The sequence below is a fragment of the Dermacentor andersoni genome, chromosome 4 (assembly GCF_023375885.2).
Source record: "Dermacentor andersoni chromosome 4, qqDerAnde1_hic_scaffold, whole genome shotgun sequence".
In the NCBI taxonomy this organism is placed as follows: domain Eukaryota; kingdom Metazoa; phylum Arthropoda; class Arachnida; order Ixodida; family Ixodidae; genus Dermacentor; species Dermacentor andersoni.
The window spans coordinates 21,764,047-21,783,183 of NC_092817.1; the positions used below are offsets into that span (position 1 = coordinate 21,764,047).

Below are 19,137 nucleotides of genomic sequence, written 5' to 3' on the forward strand. Positions count from 1 at the left end.
AAAAAGCCAATTTCTTTATGGAAAAATGTATACTAAGTGGACATCTTGCAGCCTGGCGTCAGATTCGAAGTTCAGAATGTTGAGTTTCTCGTTAAGGAACTAAAACTTCAACGCGGTAACTGTCCACTCTTTACCGTTCTGCTAATAAGGAAACATCTCTGGCGACGATGATTGTATGACGCAGATGATCCAAATGTTGTCATGCATGAGCGACCAGACAACTTCGTTTTTTTTAACGCGACAGCGTTAAGGAGCTCGTGTCGCAGAAAAGCCGGTGTCGTCGGCGTTGGCCGTGAGCGATGAATCCCGGGAGGCACTTCATGAATAAAAAACAACTTGCAAGATGGGCTGGGTGGGAATCGAACCAGGGTCTCCGGAGTGTGAGACGGAGACGCTACCACTCAGCCACGAGTTTTTTTTCTTTATTGCCGGCTTTGACATACACAAACAATACAGAAAAAGGAAAAACATGTCAACAAGGATTTTGCTGGCACGACATATCAAAATTTTTTCAATGCTGCAAGTTTATCTAGCATGTCAATCCATGTTGGTTGTTTAGGGAGTGCCCGATGGACATCCCTGAACCGTACTACAGATTCAATGATGTGATCACGTGTAGGTGAGTGAGTGAGTGAGTGAGTGAGTGAGTGAGTGAGTGAAGAAACATTTATTGCAGGTCCGGCGAGGACGCGAACTCGTCGCGCACCTGGCTAGTCCCACGTCGGGACCGGCAGGTCTAGCCCACCGGCCCGGTCGCGGGCACGCCGGACAGCCAGGATTTGCTTTTCTAGAGCGGGGCTACGCAGAAGCGAGTCCCACTCCTCCTTGATGAACTTGGGGTATGTCGACCCGCACTCCCACAGCATGTGCGCTAGAGTGGAGGTCTGCCCGCAGGAGGGGCAGGCGTCGTCGCGATACACGTCCGGGTAAGCCTCGTGAAGAACGGACAGACACGGATACGTACTGGTCTGCAGAAGCCGTCGTGAATTGACATCAGCATTGTTGAACTGCGTTCTAGCTTTCCACAAACTGTGGAGGCCCAGGAGCATTATAGCGTCATACGGAAAAGCCTCCGTTTCTACCGGTAAGAATCTTATTCCATGTGGATCTAAAAGTAACTTTTTTTAAAGTCCTTTGTAGCACATCCCAGAAAAAGATGGGATCCCAGCAATCTAGAAAAGCATGCTCTATCGTTTCAGGTTTCTTGCATAAGAAGCAGTTACTGGACCACGGGACAAAAATACCCCTGTTATGCATCCATGTTTTAACTGATAATGTGTTAGTGTGTAGTTTAAAGAAAAACGTTTTTACCGAAGGGTGTACTGGCCACTCAGCCACGAGTTCGATGCTTCAAAGCGGTACGAAAGCGCCTCTAGTGAATGCGGTGTTGCCTTAGAAACGTGCCGTAGAAAGTTATACTGCGGTGTATATCGGTATTTATGAGCATGTAACTTACAGAAGTCGCAGTTACACGATAGCGAAGTACGTTTCCGCTACATTTCTTCTGTGCTTTGCGCACACGCAGAGCCATCTTGCGGCAAACACAGAAGACCCCCTCCTCGCAATGTGCGGCGCTGCCCCGACACGTGGCGCGCCACTCGCCCGCTTCTCCTCTTCGGGCCGTGCGGGGATCGGTGCGAGGATGCCCCACCACCCTTGCGTTTAATAAGTTTTCTAGCTCTCTCCCCTTCCAACTTCACTCGTCGCTCGCACCCTCGCGTTTTGGCGACGGGGCTCCTCTTTCCGCTCACAGCGCGATTCCTAGGTGCAGCGTCCGATGAGGGACGCCTCTGACCTGATCGCTGCGCCGTAGCGCGTCTGGTGGGAAAGCGTCCCCTGCGATGTGTGCCGAGCTGCTTGCGAGGAGTCATGCGTCTGCGTGGTGCTCCCAAGCGAGATGGAGGACGATACCAACGAGGCGTCAGCCCGGCTTTCCGTGCTGATCACGACGTTTGGCTCGCGTAGATAATTTCTCCCTCCGAGACACCGAGTTCTTTGGTTCGTTCCGCTTGCTCAGGCGCACGTTTCTTTGCCGCGCCGAACGCTGCGTTGCTCGGCGCTCACCGCATGATTGGTGGGTGCAAAGTCCGATGCAGGGCGCCTCATAAGTAATCGCTGCGCCGTAGCGCAATGTCTTACACCCCTTGGCGGGCGACGGGAACGCTGTCGCGTTCCACTCTTGAAGGCGAAGCTTAAGCGTCCTCCAATTTTTTTTCAGCGCAGTCTATAGCTTGCTTCGGCACACGACAGTTATTGCACTGTGGCGCTTTCAGTCAAGTTAAAACATGTTACACAGTTTCTTGGCATTACTTTCGGTAAAAATTTATGGTCGCGTGCAAAAATAATCAAGGGAACTTGCATTTCCTTTTTAGCAAGTAATACAACAGAAGTCGCTCTAAACAAGAAGTCCTATTATCTTGTAAACAGGAGCTCATTCCTGTTACTTTTCATAGAACAACGCAAAAAAGAAACACAGCTTCGCATGAAGTTTTCCTTTATAGGTGCGTGTCATTCTGCTGCTGTTGCCTGTTGACTGTTGCCAATTCTTCCTATATTTTTATGCAAAGCCAGTCAATATTCACCGGAATGTAAATACTATCTCCTCTCTTTTTATCATGGGTAACCTGCCTGATTGGCATGTCAAAGCAGTGCAAGGAGACGAATCCAGATTTCTCAGTGAAGGCTCACGACATCTGAAAATGTCTTTATTCTCATCAGTCAATGAACAAGTGGTTGCAGCAAAGCATTTGTCAACAAGAATAATTCAAGTGAGCCAACACGGTCCCAGATCTCTCGAAGCGGTTCTCTAGCGTCATGTCACTTTTCCTGAGGACCATGCGACAAATGAAGGGAAAAGTTAAGTATGAAAAACACTCAAAATTAAACGACAGGCAATGAACAGGTCACCGAAATGCGGTCACCATGACAGGCACAGACTGGCTTTGTACACATTGTCCCTGCAGCTGTAGATTTCACTTTTCACTTCGCTGCTCACACTTCTTAGGTCAGAAAACAAATACTCCGGAAGAATAAAAACTTCGGTCACCACGTCAGAACCTTTAAAAGCGCAGCGACAACACGTCACAGAAAAAGTGTGATCATCGTCACACGTGATTAGCAGGGCACAACAGTTACCACTATATGGCACTGCACAAGTTGTACGCGATGAATAGGAGCGATAAAAAAAAGTCTAAAATAAGGAAAAAAGAAACATTTTATCTGGCTGTTTATTTATATGGCAGTCGCTCCTGCAAGTGATAATGTTCCTAAATAGATCCGATGAATACTAGCCATTAAAAAAAAGAGAGAATGGTAAAAGCAGTAGTTAATGCTTAGTGATGAGAAGGCGTGTAAGTGTGGTTTTGTTACCCGGTGTTGCCCTGATGGCTACCTCAACAAATGAAACAAGGGAAGTTCCGCTAACTTATCATGCAAATAATAACACTTGGTTCTCCATGAGTGTTTCTACCTTATGCTCATCGCAGAAATATTTTTTTGGAGCGGTAAGTTCTGCAGTTTTCAAATGAACACATCACAGAGTTTTTCACAAACATAATGAGCTCTGGCTTAAACCAAAAGGAGTAGTAGTGGCTGCGAAAGGCACTGCGGGCACTGTAAAGGATGCATGTAAGATACTGCAAAAATAATAAACACTGCAGCACCTTCAGAGGCACTCGTCAGCAACCATAACCAAAGTAAACGAACATTGGCTGCTGCCACAATGTATCACAGGACACACAACATAAGCGTAAGGAAGCTAACGTCTAGAAAACAGTGACCATCGCCTGCTGCGACCTGTACCTTAAACAAAACATTTCAGCAGCAAACAACTATGTTCAGCGGTGGGCCCATGACGCCGACGGCGCGCGACTGTGATGCTGCAGCCAGTCGCACTTTTGGTGGGAGGAACACGCCATTCTGGTTTTATTTTTGACTACACCTCTAAAACCTGAGCCCTCCTTTTGACTTTTGTGGTACAACCGGCAGTACTTCAGATCTCGTTAATAGCCGGTTCAACCGTTCAACTCCCAGCCCGTACAACCGGTCAGCCTGCCCAGCGAAGCGGAGAAAAACAAAAACCCAGTGTCGTGGGCTCAATCTTGCACGAACATTGGTCAAAATTGGTCATTCCGACAACCTAATGGCCCACACGCTTCCTGTACCCTTCACTCTCTCGATTTTTGCCTTACTTAAAGGAGTATACCGCCTACTTGGCTTCTACAACCTCTGTCCAGTATGCTAGGGTTACCTGTTTTTAAAAGAAATCGAAGGTTGGATAGAAACACGAGTACAGACGCTCGCAAGTACTATTCACTGTCCATATATATATACATGTATATAACAACATGGCATGACAGCATTGCAAGGAGAGCAAGGAGAGGAGTATAGTGGGTGAGTGTTGACGGGATGGAAGTGACGATGGTTCTTCGGGTGACGCATGCGCCTTCACGATGTGGGGATGCAAGCGAACCGCGGCGCCATGCGGTGCTGCTGCTGTTGTGGCGGCTGGTCTCTTGTCGTGGCGTGGGCCAGGCGGCGGCCAAACCGTCATCAGCCCGCGAATGTCGGCGCGACGGTGTCCGTCAGGTACTCCCACAACCGCCACAGGGTGGGGCCCATGTCCAGCAGCTTCCAGGCGGCCAGGGCGAACAGCACGTTGGTCGCCTGCTTTACCACGTACAGCCTGCGCGAGAAGCTGAGCGATTGGCTTCCAGTGTGCTCATACTTTCACTGGCCAGAATTCAAGAGTGCTCCAGACTGAACTTCGGCTACACGTGTTTCCTTACCTCTAACCTCACTGTACTTCACTTCTCAATTGTTCATTTTTCCACCTCTCAACTTATGATGTATTCCGCCGAGGCCCATCACTCTATCTTTTTTCCCCCTTTATTTTTGATAATAGGGCCCACTACTGCGCAATATTTTCTACTAGATCCTAAACGACCCCACATAGCGAAATGAGCGCCGAAAATAGCTAGAATGGCTTTGAAGCGCTTCACGACTTGTGGACAGAAGGCAATGCATCAATGCGGGGTCGCACAAGTCAAAGGGAAGGGAAGCAGCTCGGTGGCGAGTTGGGTTGAGAGTAGTTTGCTTCTCACAGTGAAAAGGTTATAGCCATCGTTCGAACACACGTAAGTTAACCCCGTATTTTTAATCTTCAAGTGACGCATATGTGTGATGTAATCCGACCATGTTTTAATTTCTTTTTCTCGCTTTCGCATATATGGTTCCTGCTGAAGAGTAGTCAAGGACAAAAAAGAATACATGGAAGGCGCAGCCGTTCAAAGCAGCCCACTGTATCCAACATTTTTCTAGCAGAAATACGACATAAAGACAAAAAAAAAAAGACGCAAGTACAATAGATATCTCATAACCCTAATTAGCTAGGAAATCATTTTAAAGCAATGCTGACGTTTGTAGCGCTGCAAAAGAAAGGCTGTAGACAATACCCAACCAATCAAAATTTTTATATATGAATACGCAGGAAAGTCGGATTATAGCCAGCCAAACAATCTCTAATTTCGATACCGTCGGAGTAAGTTAAACTGTGAATCTGTCCATGTCGCATGCATTTCTTCCTCTATTCGCGCACTACACTGCATATTCCATGACTATATAGCGAGACTTAATTTTAACGTCCCAAAATGCGCTTTCTTCTTCTGCAAGGCCGTAACCTCACCTCTGGAAGTTCCGACTTTTGACCTTGGAGTGGTCCTCCTTGAGAAGGATGTCCCTGGCGCCGAGAGCGTAGTGGTAAAAGAAAGGCCTCCATTCTAACGTGCTGACATCGAAGTTGAAGATCTGCGCAGAATATGTGAAACCAAGTGGTGATGAACTTTAGCATCATTTGGAAAGAACTACGGTGTTTCACATAACGAGCGTTGTTTTGACACGTCTCTAAGTTAACATCGGGCATGCGCATTCTTATCAAAGCAGCATTGTTGTGCGCCTTCTGGAGCGAACGCAAACATTCGTTCATGTATAGAGCATTAAATTCGAAAATCAAAACAAGTATTCTAAAGTAAGAATTGGTGGCAGGCTAAATCCTCAACGCAAACTCGGATAAAACGAAGCGCTATCACATTCGGCAAATGTCACATTATACGCTAGCACACGAATGAAAATAGTCGGCTACGCGTAAACAGTTTATTCGCAATCTGTAACCACAGCGGCTAATAATGGAGTGCGAACAAACCCAAGCATTCAAACGCCTACAAAAAAAAAAAACAGCATAGAGAGAATTCGAGTGACCATCTACTGTTGTGATCGCGGTTTCCTTTCAGACAACTGTACTGTACATGTTTACAGGAATGCGCAAGAAAAAGCTCTTGTAATATCGAAGTGCCATGAACAGACAGCGGTCATGCCATCGGCGGTCATCGTGGTCTTTTATGCCTGTATACGCGTACTCTTTACGTTTCGCGTTTCACCATCCGTAGGTAGCATCTATAAGTAGTAAAAGTCAGTACGCTGGTAGAGGCAGTTTCGTCGAGCACTAAAATATGAGGGATGCAGCTCTTCTGGAGAAATTAGATTGATATTTAGTTGTGTCTCCTAAGCAGTGAAACGGAGGACGCATGCCATGGTCATAGACTTCGTAAGGGTTTAAGAACCTTGTTCGTTAACTAGTCCGAGATTAAATGTTAACGGAGACCCGCTGTTCAAATTTGCATGTGCTTTAAAATCAGAGTAACACTGCCTAATACCCCAGTGTGAGGTGACAGTCATTTCGTTTTCCCAGGTGACTTCCTGAACTACAAGGTTAGGCCTGACGCACTTAGATTCGAGGTTCTCCTGCTCTACTCGGCCACTGCATCTGCACCACAGGTTCATTCATTTCGAGCGTTACTTGCTGGTTGCGACTACATTATTTAGGGAAAGTCGCTTTACTAAGCATTCTATGACCCCAGGAAATGTAATGAAAGCCCGCCGGTGAAAAAGGCGTTGTCGTGCATTATGCGAAAAAAGGTGTCTTCAACAATATCTAGTGGCACATCCTTATTTTTCATTTCCTCTGCGTTTGCGACAAAGGCAAAGTAAAGAAGGAATTGAAATTGGGACCACGAACCTTCTTTTCTTCCTCGGAAAGGTCGTTGTATATGGCCATCATGTTGTTTGTCTCAAACTTCCACTGATGCGTCGTGAAGTAGGAGAGAGCCTCCAGTAGGAGCTCGAGCTTGTAGTACGTCTTGACTAGCCTTCAAGAAAGGTGGATCGAGAGAAAGAAAACTTGTGCAGATCCAACACACACCTTGAAATTTATGTGAAGCGAAGCTCCCGTGAAGCGCTTAGTGAGACGCTATAAATTTGCCCATTTCATTCCTGCGTCTCTGGCGCAAATGAAACTGCCGCGCGCGCGCATGTACTTCCATGCACCCTTGCCACGCAATCTGACAACTCTTACGCTGCCTTGCATTTCGTCATTTATTCTTGTTTTACACGTACAGCCCGCTTCTTTGGCGTTCCGCCGTTGGGGCTTTATGCCTTAGTATGAAAGCCGTCACCATCATCGACACGCGGCGATCATCTGTAAAGAGGTATTTGGCGTTGGCACGACAGACGTACGTATACGTGCGATTGTGGTCTAATGGTTAGAAAAGTAGTCGTTGAAAGGTTATAAAGGTTTGCTTTATTAAACATGGCATTTTTTGCAACGAGGATATCTAGGTATCGTTTGTTTTATCACGGATTAATTGCGCACAAAACAAGGCCAGCGGCCTGAACACCTATAAGGGTACTAAAGATGGCAGTGCTGCCCTGCGTGCGAGCTATGCGACAACCCAACCAGCAGCCATGGCCAGGAAAGCTTCGCATTAAAAGCCACAAAAGTATTTCGTTTAAGTATACACAAGGAAAGACAAGATCGCGAGGTCATACTGATTAAAAAACAATGTGTCATTCCACGTCAATTAACTGTTAATTACACCGTCAATATCGTCATTGCGTGCAAGGGCGAATATTTCTTCTTACAGGTTAGAAAAACAAATTATGAGCTTACAAGTAAGACATGCCTGTTCGTGAAATAACTTGCATGCGCCTCATACAGCAACATAGCTGCGGGCTAACCCTAATTGGATCAGGGAAGACGAAACTCAAGCGTGAATCTGCAGCAGTGATAATAGGTCACTCCTAATAAGCGACAACATCACCGCATTGTTAGCAGGACGGGAACTTTGCCCCATGGGGCATAGAAACAACACAACATATGGCTGGCTAGCTTACACAACAGCTTCGATGCTATTGTGGCCATCCAGTACGCTGCGATTTGATCTCTCTAGGCGCAGCTGCGTGTCAGCTGCCAACGTATCACATGTGCTACGCTGATTTTGATGCCTTAAGAGGAAGCTTTAGCACTGGCCCAACTCCGACGCGGCCTATTCAAACATATGTAAAACGCAGAAACGCTTTTCTGGGATACCCCTGGACCGACTTTAATGAAATTTGTTGCATTTGAGATAGAAAGTTAAATTCTAGCGACTGGTGGAAGCGACATTTCGACTTAGTGCCTAAATTTTATTGAAGGAATTTTCAAAAATTCGAAAGTTATAAAATATGGAAGCATGAAGATTACAAATTAATAGCTCTGCATCAACAGGTATCGAGGTTCTGTAAACGGCATCCATTAGATCATTCAAAGCGGACAAATTCAATATGTCAACTTATATCTTACGTGAATTCGTTACATTCTGTGCAAAGGTTCTGCAAAGGTGTACTTCCACATTACTACATTTTTTCAGATTGATGTGTAACATATCAATTTTATCCGGTTTCGATGTACTATCAGATGCAATTCACAGAATTTTCACAGATGCAATTCACAGAATTCACAGAGTTAGAGTGCTAAACTTGACAGTTTCGATTTCTAAAATTTTTGCCAATTTTTAATAAAAGGCTGACGACCTAAATAAAGTATTCGATACAAACAGTCACAAGATTTTAAGTTGTTTTTCTTTTAAATACAACAAAACTTGTTAAATTTAGTGCAGTGGTCGCCGAGAAACTAGAATTCTCCTTTCACATGTATTTAGATAGGAGCACTCGAACTGAAGCTTCCTCTTTAAATGCCTATTTAGGAGCGGCAAATTATCGCTATGCAGTTGCGTTGAAGTTTCAGCTGTCGATAGTTCAACAGACAAATTACTAATTAATGAATACTCTGACGAAAATTTAAAAATTATGGAGTTTTACGTGCCAAAATCACTTTCTGCATGATTATGAGGCACGCCGTAGTCGAGGACTCCGGAAGTTTTGACCACCTGAGGTTCTTTAACGTGCACATAAATCTAAGTACACGTGTGTTTTCGCATTTCGCCTCCACTGACGAAAACTTAACGGAAATAACGTTTCATTGTTTTTTGCACAAATGTACCCTATACTTCCTGAAATAAAGGTGAACAATTTGTTCCATCTTTACTTGATGTGGAACTGGGTTTGGGCATTACGGCTTTAAGAAAATCTCTTCTTACATTCTTCTTAGTTTACGTACCCTTTCAATATGTTTGAATGGAGTTTCTTTAGAGAACGTATAAAAGGTTAATGGACATTTTTGTGAGGCACAAGGGGTAATGTGCACGTACCACTGTTTCTTTCCGACGCAGGCGAGGGCAGCGTCACCGATGCAAGCAGGCACGTAGTGCTGGAGGAACATGGACGTCCGGTGGACGACGATGTTGCGCCGCAGGTGGACGTCCGGGTATCGGATGGCGCTCTTGAAGCACAGCTCGGTCATCAGGGACTCCTGGATGGTCTTCATGTCCCGCCAGCGGAGCTGCGGCGAGCGCCCGCTGCACGCACACTGGACGACCCGCACGTCGGACGGCCTGCGCGGGTGGGCGGCGGCCATCGAGGCCAACGTGAGGCGTCTCGACGCGCACAGCGCGCTTGCAACGAGTACACTTCGACAAGTTGGGCATGCCACGCTCACTAGCAAATCCGACAGTGATCGAGGCGACAGAAATGGGCTAAACGCTTCGATTCGCCTTTCTTTATATGCTGCAATTTGCCGAGAGACCGGAGGACTTGCCACGAGAGTACCGGGGGCCACAACCTTTGATTTTTCTTTGCACCCTCCGAGGTCTCTCCGTTTTCGCACCCGTGTACCTTGTGGCGCTCCCCTGTTGCCGCATGCCGCTCCCGGCAGACATGAGCGGCATATCTCCTCGGACACCGACGATGTATGCCTGCTGAAAAACTTATCTTTATGGCATCCTTTACGATCTTCGGCATCATTAAGGACACCCAGGAGCAGAACAGATTTGGAAACCAGGACTTTAAGGAAGTGTTGTCCTGTCCACAAATATGGACTGCGCATTCCTGAACTCTCAAAAATACTTGGGTTGTGGAAACAAATAGGCTATTTCATCTGAATTGCGCTAGGAAACCAGAAATGCAATCGCAAGTGTATCAAGAAGTATGCGACGCACTTAGAACATCCTTATCTGCATTAGTACTTTATTTTGAGGCGCTGTTTTGGCGTGCGAAATTGTACAAGCAGCGCTTGAGGACCCGCGTGCTTAGTTACCTCACCGGTAACAACGCGGAACGTATTTCGAGCCGATTATTGGCGTGGTATACAAGCGGCGCTATTGCAGTGATTCACGACTCGTGGCATCCTCGCATTGCATGCGGTGGCCATCAAGTACCGCAGTAGAATGTGATACACCAAAGTACTGGCATGGGCATCGTGCGCCATGGGAAAAGCAAACTGGAGCCATGCCATGGTGTTGCAAACGAGACAAACAAGTCACGGAAATATGGAGAGGGTTTAGGGTAGGGGACAAGGGGCCTTGACGAAGGACAGTGACTGTGAAGTGGTGTTGCAAACGAGACAAACAAGTCACGGAAATATGGAGAGGGTTTAGGGTAGGGGACAAGGGGCCTTGACGAAGGACAGTGGCTGTGAAGTGGTTGTTACGAAGAACACAGTCTGAGTCAAGTGCATCGTCTGACCTGGTGACGGCGACGTTCCATGCCGAAGCCAAGATGCAGTTGACGACAACGTCGACGGGGACGAAGTCTGTTTCCATGTCGGGGTCTGTGTACACGCTCTTCAACACACCCGTGGCCACCTGCAGTTAACACGGCGATGATGAGAATGACTCTTAGAGCTTAAGTAAGCAAAACTTACGTCTGATTGTCATCGGTACACTTGATTGAAAATAAGCGAGAATAAGTGCCTGTATACACGAAATGATCTTGAATTATACTCCTCAAACAAAAGTTAAACTAGAAAGTGCATTTGTATTCTTTCTTGTAGAACCTTATGGTACAGAAAAGTAAGAAGCGTTCGTCTTCTGAATCCCGTTCTTCGCGTTTTGCGTCCTAATTACCAATGATTCTGGACGCAGTTTGATTGCGGTGTCGTAGGCATCCACTCCGCTTTGGGTGTGATTCGGATCGACAAGACTGAACACAAAATGATCCGCTTTCTCAGGCGACGTTACGGCGATAATAGTGTTTTGTATTTCGCTTTTGTGGCAGCGTCATCCAGCGATCCAGTGGTGAGAAAATCACGCTTCATTGCTTAACCTTGCAGCAATTTTTGAGCAAACGTAGTAATTTGATTTGCGTACGTGAATTGTTTGTATTGACCGAGATACTGTGGCATTTTTAGAAAGTAAGACATAATTAGGCGTCTGTCGGTTATTCTACCGGCAACTATAGCATGTGAATGAAAATTTAACTGATCTCGACTGAATTGAACGGAACATTCTAGATAATTATGTTGGGTTTAGAGGCGCAGGAAGGAAAAAATATAGAACAAAGTGACATGTACTCACAGCAACGATCAAGCCTGTGGGTCCGTTGAAGTTGTCAACCCAACCCTGAAATTGTTGTAAGTTGTCGTTGAATAAAGGCGGTTCACAATTGCGTACCTTGAGAAATCACAATCTGTGCGCACAATAGATCGAGAAATGGCGGTTTGTTTAAGAAAACTTACAAGCGCTAAAAGCTCTCAAACTACTACAGCACACCCAGATTATAAGAGCACTCCTCACTTCCCTTCCTCGTAAACTCAAGGACGAGTTAACAGCGCTTTAATATAAGCATACAGATTGCGTGTGTGTGCCATATATTCCACAGCATAATGACTGCCAAGACAAACAAATTTGAAAGCGTGTTAAAACCATACAAGAGTAAGTGTGTCCATGTATTACCACTCCATTGGCATTTATGATGGGGAGAGCTCGCCACTTTGCTTCGTATATAAAAAGAAGATCTAGCGCGATGCCTGCTCTCCTTGCGGACTGTTGTGTTATGAGCACAGCTACAGCGCCTTGTGTGTGCCCAAATGACGACAAGTTACGTTTCGTTCGCAGTGTTAAGAATAAAAGAGCTCTTCGAATGACAGAATACATCAATCGGGGGAGATCGCTGTGCCTTACGGGGAAGGGCTCCTTCCAGGAACAGACGACGATCGAGGGCCTGACGATGGCGACAGGGTAGCCCTTGCATTCCCGCTGGACGAGCGTTTCGGCAAGCCCCTTGGTGAACGTGTACGTATTGGGCATTGCGCCGAGGAGCTTCGACTGGCATGCATCCAGTGTCTCCGTGTCTAGCCAGCTGCGAGCAAAATATTGGTGAGGAAGGGAGTATCCCAAAGGAAGCCCTGGAACGCAGTTCACAAGAACGAACACGTCATGGCCACTTCTGCGCCGTGTGGTATTATTGCATTAAATTCGGTTTACTTCATGTTCCCGTATAAATGCGCATTTCAACAAGCATAAAAGGGAACTGCTGATATAAACAAAGCAAAGCGGACAGATGGGCCAGCTAGTTGACATAAATTTTGATTGCAATCCACTTGCGCTGCAAGCGACATAAAAATCTGATTGAAGCCTTCGCAGAAATTTATACTGGCATCTTAGAAAACAGTTCTAGATGGTCTACTAATATCTACAGCAATAAAAAAGGTTTGAATGAACTAAATTTCACGAACCTACTTTCAACATAAACCTAATTTCCGATGATAATATAACATGGGAACTAAATAGTATTGTGCCTACATAGGCCTGTTCGAACACTATAAGTTTACCCACACGGGTAACTCCAACCACATTTAGTTTACTAGATATCTGTGGCAAAAATGTATTGTTTTCTGAAACTGTGTCTGGTGTGCTGATCAACGACATTAGTGACCATTTGCCTGTGTTATGTTTTGTTCCTATTAAACTGTATAAGCCTAAATTGTCCGTGGTAACATATAAGTCTAGAAACATTACTGAAGAGTCATTCGATAAATTCGGATCACTGATTGACGATGCTTCTTGAGGTAGCACATATGAGATGACCGATGTAATCGAAGCATACGAAGCTTTCCTTCAAAAATTTATTGGCTGCTATGATGAATCCTTCCCGTTGAGAGAAAGAAAAATAAAAAGTAAGAAGAACAGAAAACCATGGATAAATAAAACGTTGTATGAGAAAATTAAAAAGAGATATGTAATGTACCATAGGGTTATTGAAACTAGAAATCCTGATACTTTTTTCGGAATATAAGAACTATAGGAACAAACTAAATAAAGAACTGAAAACAGCTAAATCAAATTACTATGTTGAGCGCTTTACGCTGATATGCAATGACGCCAAGGAAGTATTGCGGTAGGTAAATAATTTGTTGAATAGGCAAACTCAATCTGACCTATCAGAGATAACTACATCCGATGAAATATTGACTGGTTCTGATTTAGATACAGCAATGAATGATTTTTTTTTTAAATGTTGGCACTGTGCAGTACAGTGACCCAACCTCGTGTAGGACGTACTCAAATCTGATAAACCCACTATCAATCTGTTACATTCTATCCTGCGACTACCTCTGAAGTCGCTAGTTTAATTAGAAACTTAAAAGACAATGCATCAGTAGGGTATGACGACATCAAGGCAGCTTCCTTGAAACATGTATCGATGTCGATATCCGACGTCTTGACGTAGATTATTAACCTCATGCTTACAACCGGCACGTTTTTCAATCATTTAAAAGTAGCTCGTCTGTGTCCAGTGTATAAAGGTGGCAACAGAAATGAAATCTCAAATTATCCTCCGATCTATATACAGCCAATGTTATCTAATGTGTTTGAGGGAGTAATAAACATTAGGCTAGAAAACTTCTTTAGTGAGTGCAGCGTTATAACAAGCTCGCAATATGCGTTTGTGAAGCGAAGATCTACTGAACAAGCATTGTTGTCCATTAAAGAGAAAATAATTGATAATATTGAACGTCGGAAATATACTCGGGTTATTTCTTGACTTTCGAAAAGCATTTGACTGTGTCCAACATGATATTTTATTGTATAAATTGGCGGATTATGGAGTTCGTGGTATACCTTTGGACTTATTAAAAAGTTATTTGTGCAATGGGCTTCAGTTTGTAAGAATAAATCACTGCTCTTCTGCTCCCATGGTTATAGAGCAAGGTGTTCCCCGGGGATCCATTTTAGGGCCATTATTATTCATAGTGTATATTAATGATTATTAATAACTAATATTCCTGACTCACCCGATCTGCTCATCTATACTGATGACACCAACGCCTTTTCCCACTACTGTTCTTTAACTAAATTAGAAATAAGGGTCAATGTTTATTTAAATAAAAATTGATTCATGACAAATAAGCTAACTATGAATCTGACTGAAACTACACACATGATATTTAGGCCGATCAATACTACTGAACGAAGTAGTGTAGTTATTAAATATAAAAACAATATCATAAAACAAGTTGCCAGTCACAAGTTTCTAGGTGTTTGGTTTAATGAAAACCTTTCATGGAATGTTCATGTTTTTAATGTAGTAAAAGATTTCAGTAAAGATATAGGATGTCTTTATAAAGTTACTAATTTAATACCCACATGGCTTAACTTTTCTATCTACTATGCTCTTTTCTATCTCAAAATATCATACTGTATTCTTGTGTGGAGAACCACTTCATCTGGAAACCAATAGGTTGCACGTTCTGGAAAAAAATCCCTTAAAGCCATCGAAGGTTATTATGGCAGACCGCGGGATTTGCCCAGAGAACCCTTATTCAGGAAATATACAATTCTACCCGCACATCAAATTTATTACTATCGTCTACTGCAATATATTCACCAAAACAATATACGCTAAACCTACCATCTGAGAACATGTAGAAAATTAGTATTTATCACTCGGACTAACTACGGGAGACCGAAATTAACCTTTCAGGTACCATTTGTCATCAATAGAACTTCACTAGATGTGGAATTCTCGACTTCAGCAAAGGTGTTTAAAAATAATATCAAGCGCTATTTGAATGAATACCCTTATAGTTGTACTTGATGTAGTATTGTACATGGCGTACAAGTTTTTTTAATATCTTTTCTATGTATAATAAGGTGTTGTATTGATGCCACATGATAGTTGTTCCCTTTGTACATAACCAATGTATTTTCTGTTATTTTATACCAAGTTGTGTATTTGATTTACACGCGTATTTTGTTGTTATATATGCACTGCATGTGTGCACTGCTGTCTGTAACAGGGAGCCAAGGCCCAGTCAGGCCTTTTGCCTTGGCTTTTGTCTTCACACCTGCGGAAAGTTGTTTTTTCATCCACTTTCATCTCCATCAATTTACCGTTTCTTTATTTCATTTACTAAGCACAAGTAATTTCCCCTATGTTGTTCTTGGTGTCAGTGTTTGTTGGCTTCTTATGATATTCCTTTGGTTTGTATCATGAGAAGCCACCCTTTCTTCTCGTTCCTTGTATTTGGTCCGTTATGATGCAGGAAAGCTTGGTTCCTCTCGAATTAACTAGATCTGAACAGACGCTGCCAAAGTTGACGTCATGGCAAGTTGGTGCGGAAGTTTACAGGGGCGGTGTCGTCACCGGTCTTTGTGATTTGTGTGCTTGTGTTTGTGTGCGTGCGCGCGAAAGTGCTCTTTTCGCTGAAGGAGCAAAGTCTGAGCAATGTTTTCAAGGGCAAATAGCCAGTATAGGCCAAGTACAACCACTGTTTTGCCTGAATCAAGAAAAATATTCCTAAGGCGTGGTACCCTTACTGAATGAAAAAAAAAGAAAAGAAGAAACGTCGAGCCAAACTTCGCTGCTCTATGCGCTCAGCAGTAGCAAAATTATTCGAACAGTAACAACATGCATCTGTCTTTCTCCATGTAAACTCCAATACGTGTGTGTTTCTTATACTCGGACAGGAATGAATATTCGACAACTTATCAATTCTAGAATCGAACACGATTTGAATAGCGAGAACTTTTCCATTTGTATTTAAAACTTTGAATGTTCGCACACCCCTACTATGCAATGAAGATAGGACTTCACTTCGCTCTACGACTATAAGTAACCAAAGGAGACTGAGCAAGATACTTACTCAACTATCTTGATTATGTGGTCTGGATCTTGAATAGGTGGGTAAACTTCTTCCTTGATTTCTCCCCTGTCGCAATTGCAGTAACACGTGGAAACATGAACAAAAACCTGGGATGGGAACAAAGGCAAACATAGAATAAAACTTGGGTGACATGCATGTTCAATTATTGGCAATATAAAGCGAACAGCACGTTAGGTCAGAGAAAGCGAAACGTTACGCAGGAAATAACTCAGCAGTGTCTACACCTGATCAGCAACGACGTCAAGTGACAGAATCGGAAGAGCAAGAAGTTCGTCAATGAAAGAGTGGTAACAGCTGGCGGTTAATACAAGCCATGATAAGGTTATGCGATGTGTCTTACTTGCAGAAAAGGGCAAAGTCGGTAACTCGGAACCAAAATCCGCTAGTCCATGTAAAAGGCTTCAAAACTAACAGGCTTAAAGTCTACAAATATTATCATTGAATGCTTTGAAATGCCTCAAGCGCGCAGGAAGAGGTTTTTCATTTGATAGATCTTCCCAAAAATTCGTATGTAACGCGACAACCTTCTTTTGTTACAGCGCACACGATGTCCCTCTTGCGTTATATATGAAAGTTTGGCTGATATATAGCTCTGCTGTGACACATTCACGTCATACGAAGGACAATTAATGAGGTCTCTTGCAAAAAAACTAAAAAAAAAACAAAGTGACACCTCTGTGCTGCTCGTACGACTACAACGTAATCTCTATTTCAACCTGAATTAAATGCTAATGCAGAATACAGTTTCGCAAAAGAGAAATACTTGCCTTTATGTCTTCCATCTCGTTGCAAAGCTGTATTATTTTTCTCGTACCATTTAGGTTCATTTTCACGGCATTTCTGGAAGGCAAGCGATGAGAAAACACGAATCGTCAGTACCGGTTTGAAAAGCTTAGGCCACGAAGTTTATGTCAGTAATAATACCCCTGTCACACGGCAAATCTAATGTCATTTCCAACAAATGACATTTGTTGCGATTAATGTCATTATCGCAGCGCGCTGTCACACGGCGAAAACTAATGTCATTTGAAAATGATGACAATGACGATAGTTAAAAAAAAAAAGACACGCCTCAAACCCACTTTTGTCTAAAAATTATTTTCCAATATGCTAAATTACACTAGAATATGTGATCGTTGCTTTCAAACCATAGCATTCGATCACTAACTTTTACGCAAGCAACAGGGCGAAGAGAACGATAGGCGCGTCCGCTACTTCTGCTAAAGTGGTACAAGAAGGGCAGTTGCATGTCATCGCCGTTCTGCGTTCTGATGTGCATGCGGGCTTCTAATATCCTCATTCTTGGCGCGTGCAACAGGAAAACGCGCATGTTCTTACGCCAAGTCAATTGAAGCAGCCGCGGCAGATGCTCCGGTGCGAACCAACACGATTGCTGCAGCGAAAGCTAAAGACTGCTGTCTGGTCACTGAACTGAGTAGTTTTCTGTATTTACGCACGTGGTGAACTTCAATGTCGCTAAAGCAACAATTAGGTAATAAAATTGATAGAATAATAGTGATCCTTTGTTAAAACAAAAAAGAAGCATGTACTGTTTGCGAAACACTGGTACACTCGTGGTGTCGAGGATACACATTCGGTTCCAAACGAATGCGAATGAGTTTGGCGAACTCATTCGTTGGTAAATGTCATTTTCGACGAATGTCATTACGTTTTACCGTGTGACAGCAAACAAATGGCATTATCAGCGAATGTCATTCGTTGTAAATGACATTAGATTTGCCGTGTGACAGGGGTAAGCTTCCTCAAGTTAACAAAAAAAAAAAATGAATTCCGGGATAATCTTGTCGCAAATTTCAGTAATTTAATAGCTTGCGGAATTGGTGCCGTAAATTGGTTCGTTGTCAGACCATACTAAAAGTGCGAGGTCTAATGTAAAATAGACTCCTGGCATATGAATGAATCAATACATGCGCGGACTACTCTTGACAGAGAAACGCAAAGCGAGAGTTCTATTGAAAGTGCCATTACTTGTTTCCAACGCCATCGAACTTCGAAAAGAAAAGCGATTCCGGGGTTTGAACCGCACCCTATTCATCACGCGGATTTTACTCAATATGAGAATAAACTTGTTGCATCACTTCAACCGCTTCCTCTGATTGGGTCTATGTAGGGCACACAAATTGCTAATATTGATATTTCTTTGTGCATATCATATCAAAAGAGACCATTTTTCGCGGTAAGAAATTTAAGGAATAGTTCGCACCAGAAATTAGAAAAAGAATCTACAGAGGAAATTCACACGGACTCTTTGGCACGGCTGAATGCCTATGCCATGTTTCGTTCTGCAAGAAATTCTTGCGTAGAACAACAGGGGAGAGAAAACATACAAGGCACGAAGTAAGAGCCCAGCGCCTTTGAGCGGGCAGGTGACACTCACTTGATGGGTTCGTCGAACTTTACTGTAGCAGCAGAGTGGATGACCACGTTTACGCTAGCAACCAGCAGTTCCCTGTCTTTAGGCTTGAGGCCCAAGTCAGGCAGAGTGAGGTCCCCTTCCAGGACCACAATCTTCTGGAAGGCCTGCGGCCTCTCTTGCCTCAGCCTCTGGAACAGCTGCGCAAACACCAGCGACACCACTTGTGGGAATTGTCACGGCACAGGAGCGACAGATTGTGCGGAGAACCCAAAGAGCCTCAAATTTTCGATGAGCCCTATCTAGTTTAACAATCTGAGTTTGTCACAGTATTGGAACTTAATTAAAACACGTTGGCGGGCTAGTTGGTTAGAATCCATGGTAGAGT

General features: G+C 43.9%; 1 protein-coding gene across 2 annotated transcripts in view; it reads right to left on the reverse strand.

Annotated features, from left to right (window-relative positions):
* Window positions 1-2,669: 2,669 nt before the first annotated feature.
* LOC126536011 (putative fatty acyl-CoA reductase CG5065) overlaps window positions 2,670-19,137 on the reverse strand; it is a 97,423-nt gene continuing 80,955 nt past the window's right edge. For both annotated transcript variants that reach the window (XM_050182901.3, XM_050182902.3), the window contains exons 3-12: window positions 18,774-18,949; window positions 17,143-17,215; window positions 16,355-16,461; window positions 12,390-12,567; window positions 11,784-11,828; window positions 10,954-11,072; window positions 9,582-9,824; window positions 7,073-7,202; window positions 5,684-5,805; window positions 2,670-4,684 (exon numbers count right to left, since the gene is read on the reverse strand). In XM_050182901.3, coding sequence (XP_050038858.1) covers window positions 4,552-4,684; window positions 5,684-5,805; window positions 7,073-7,202; window positions 9,582-9,824; window positions 10,954-11,072; window positions 11,784-11,828; window positions 12,390-12,567; window positions 16,355-16,461; window positions 17,143-17,215; window positions 18,774-18,949 — 1,326 coding nt within the window. In that variant the 3' untranslated portion in view covers window positions 2,670-4,551. The remainder of the gene's footprint in view (window positions 4,685-5,683; window positions 5,806-7,072; window positions 7,203-9,581; window positions 9,825-10,953; window positions 11,073-11,783; window positions 11,829-12,389; window positions 12,568-16,354; window positions 16,462-17,142; window positions 17,216-18,773; window positions 18,950-19,137) is intronic.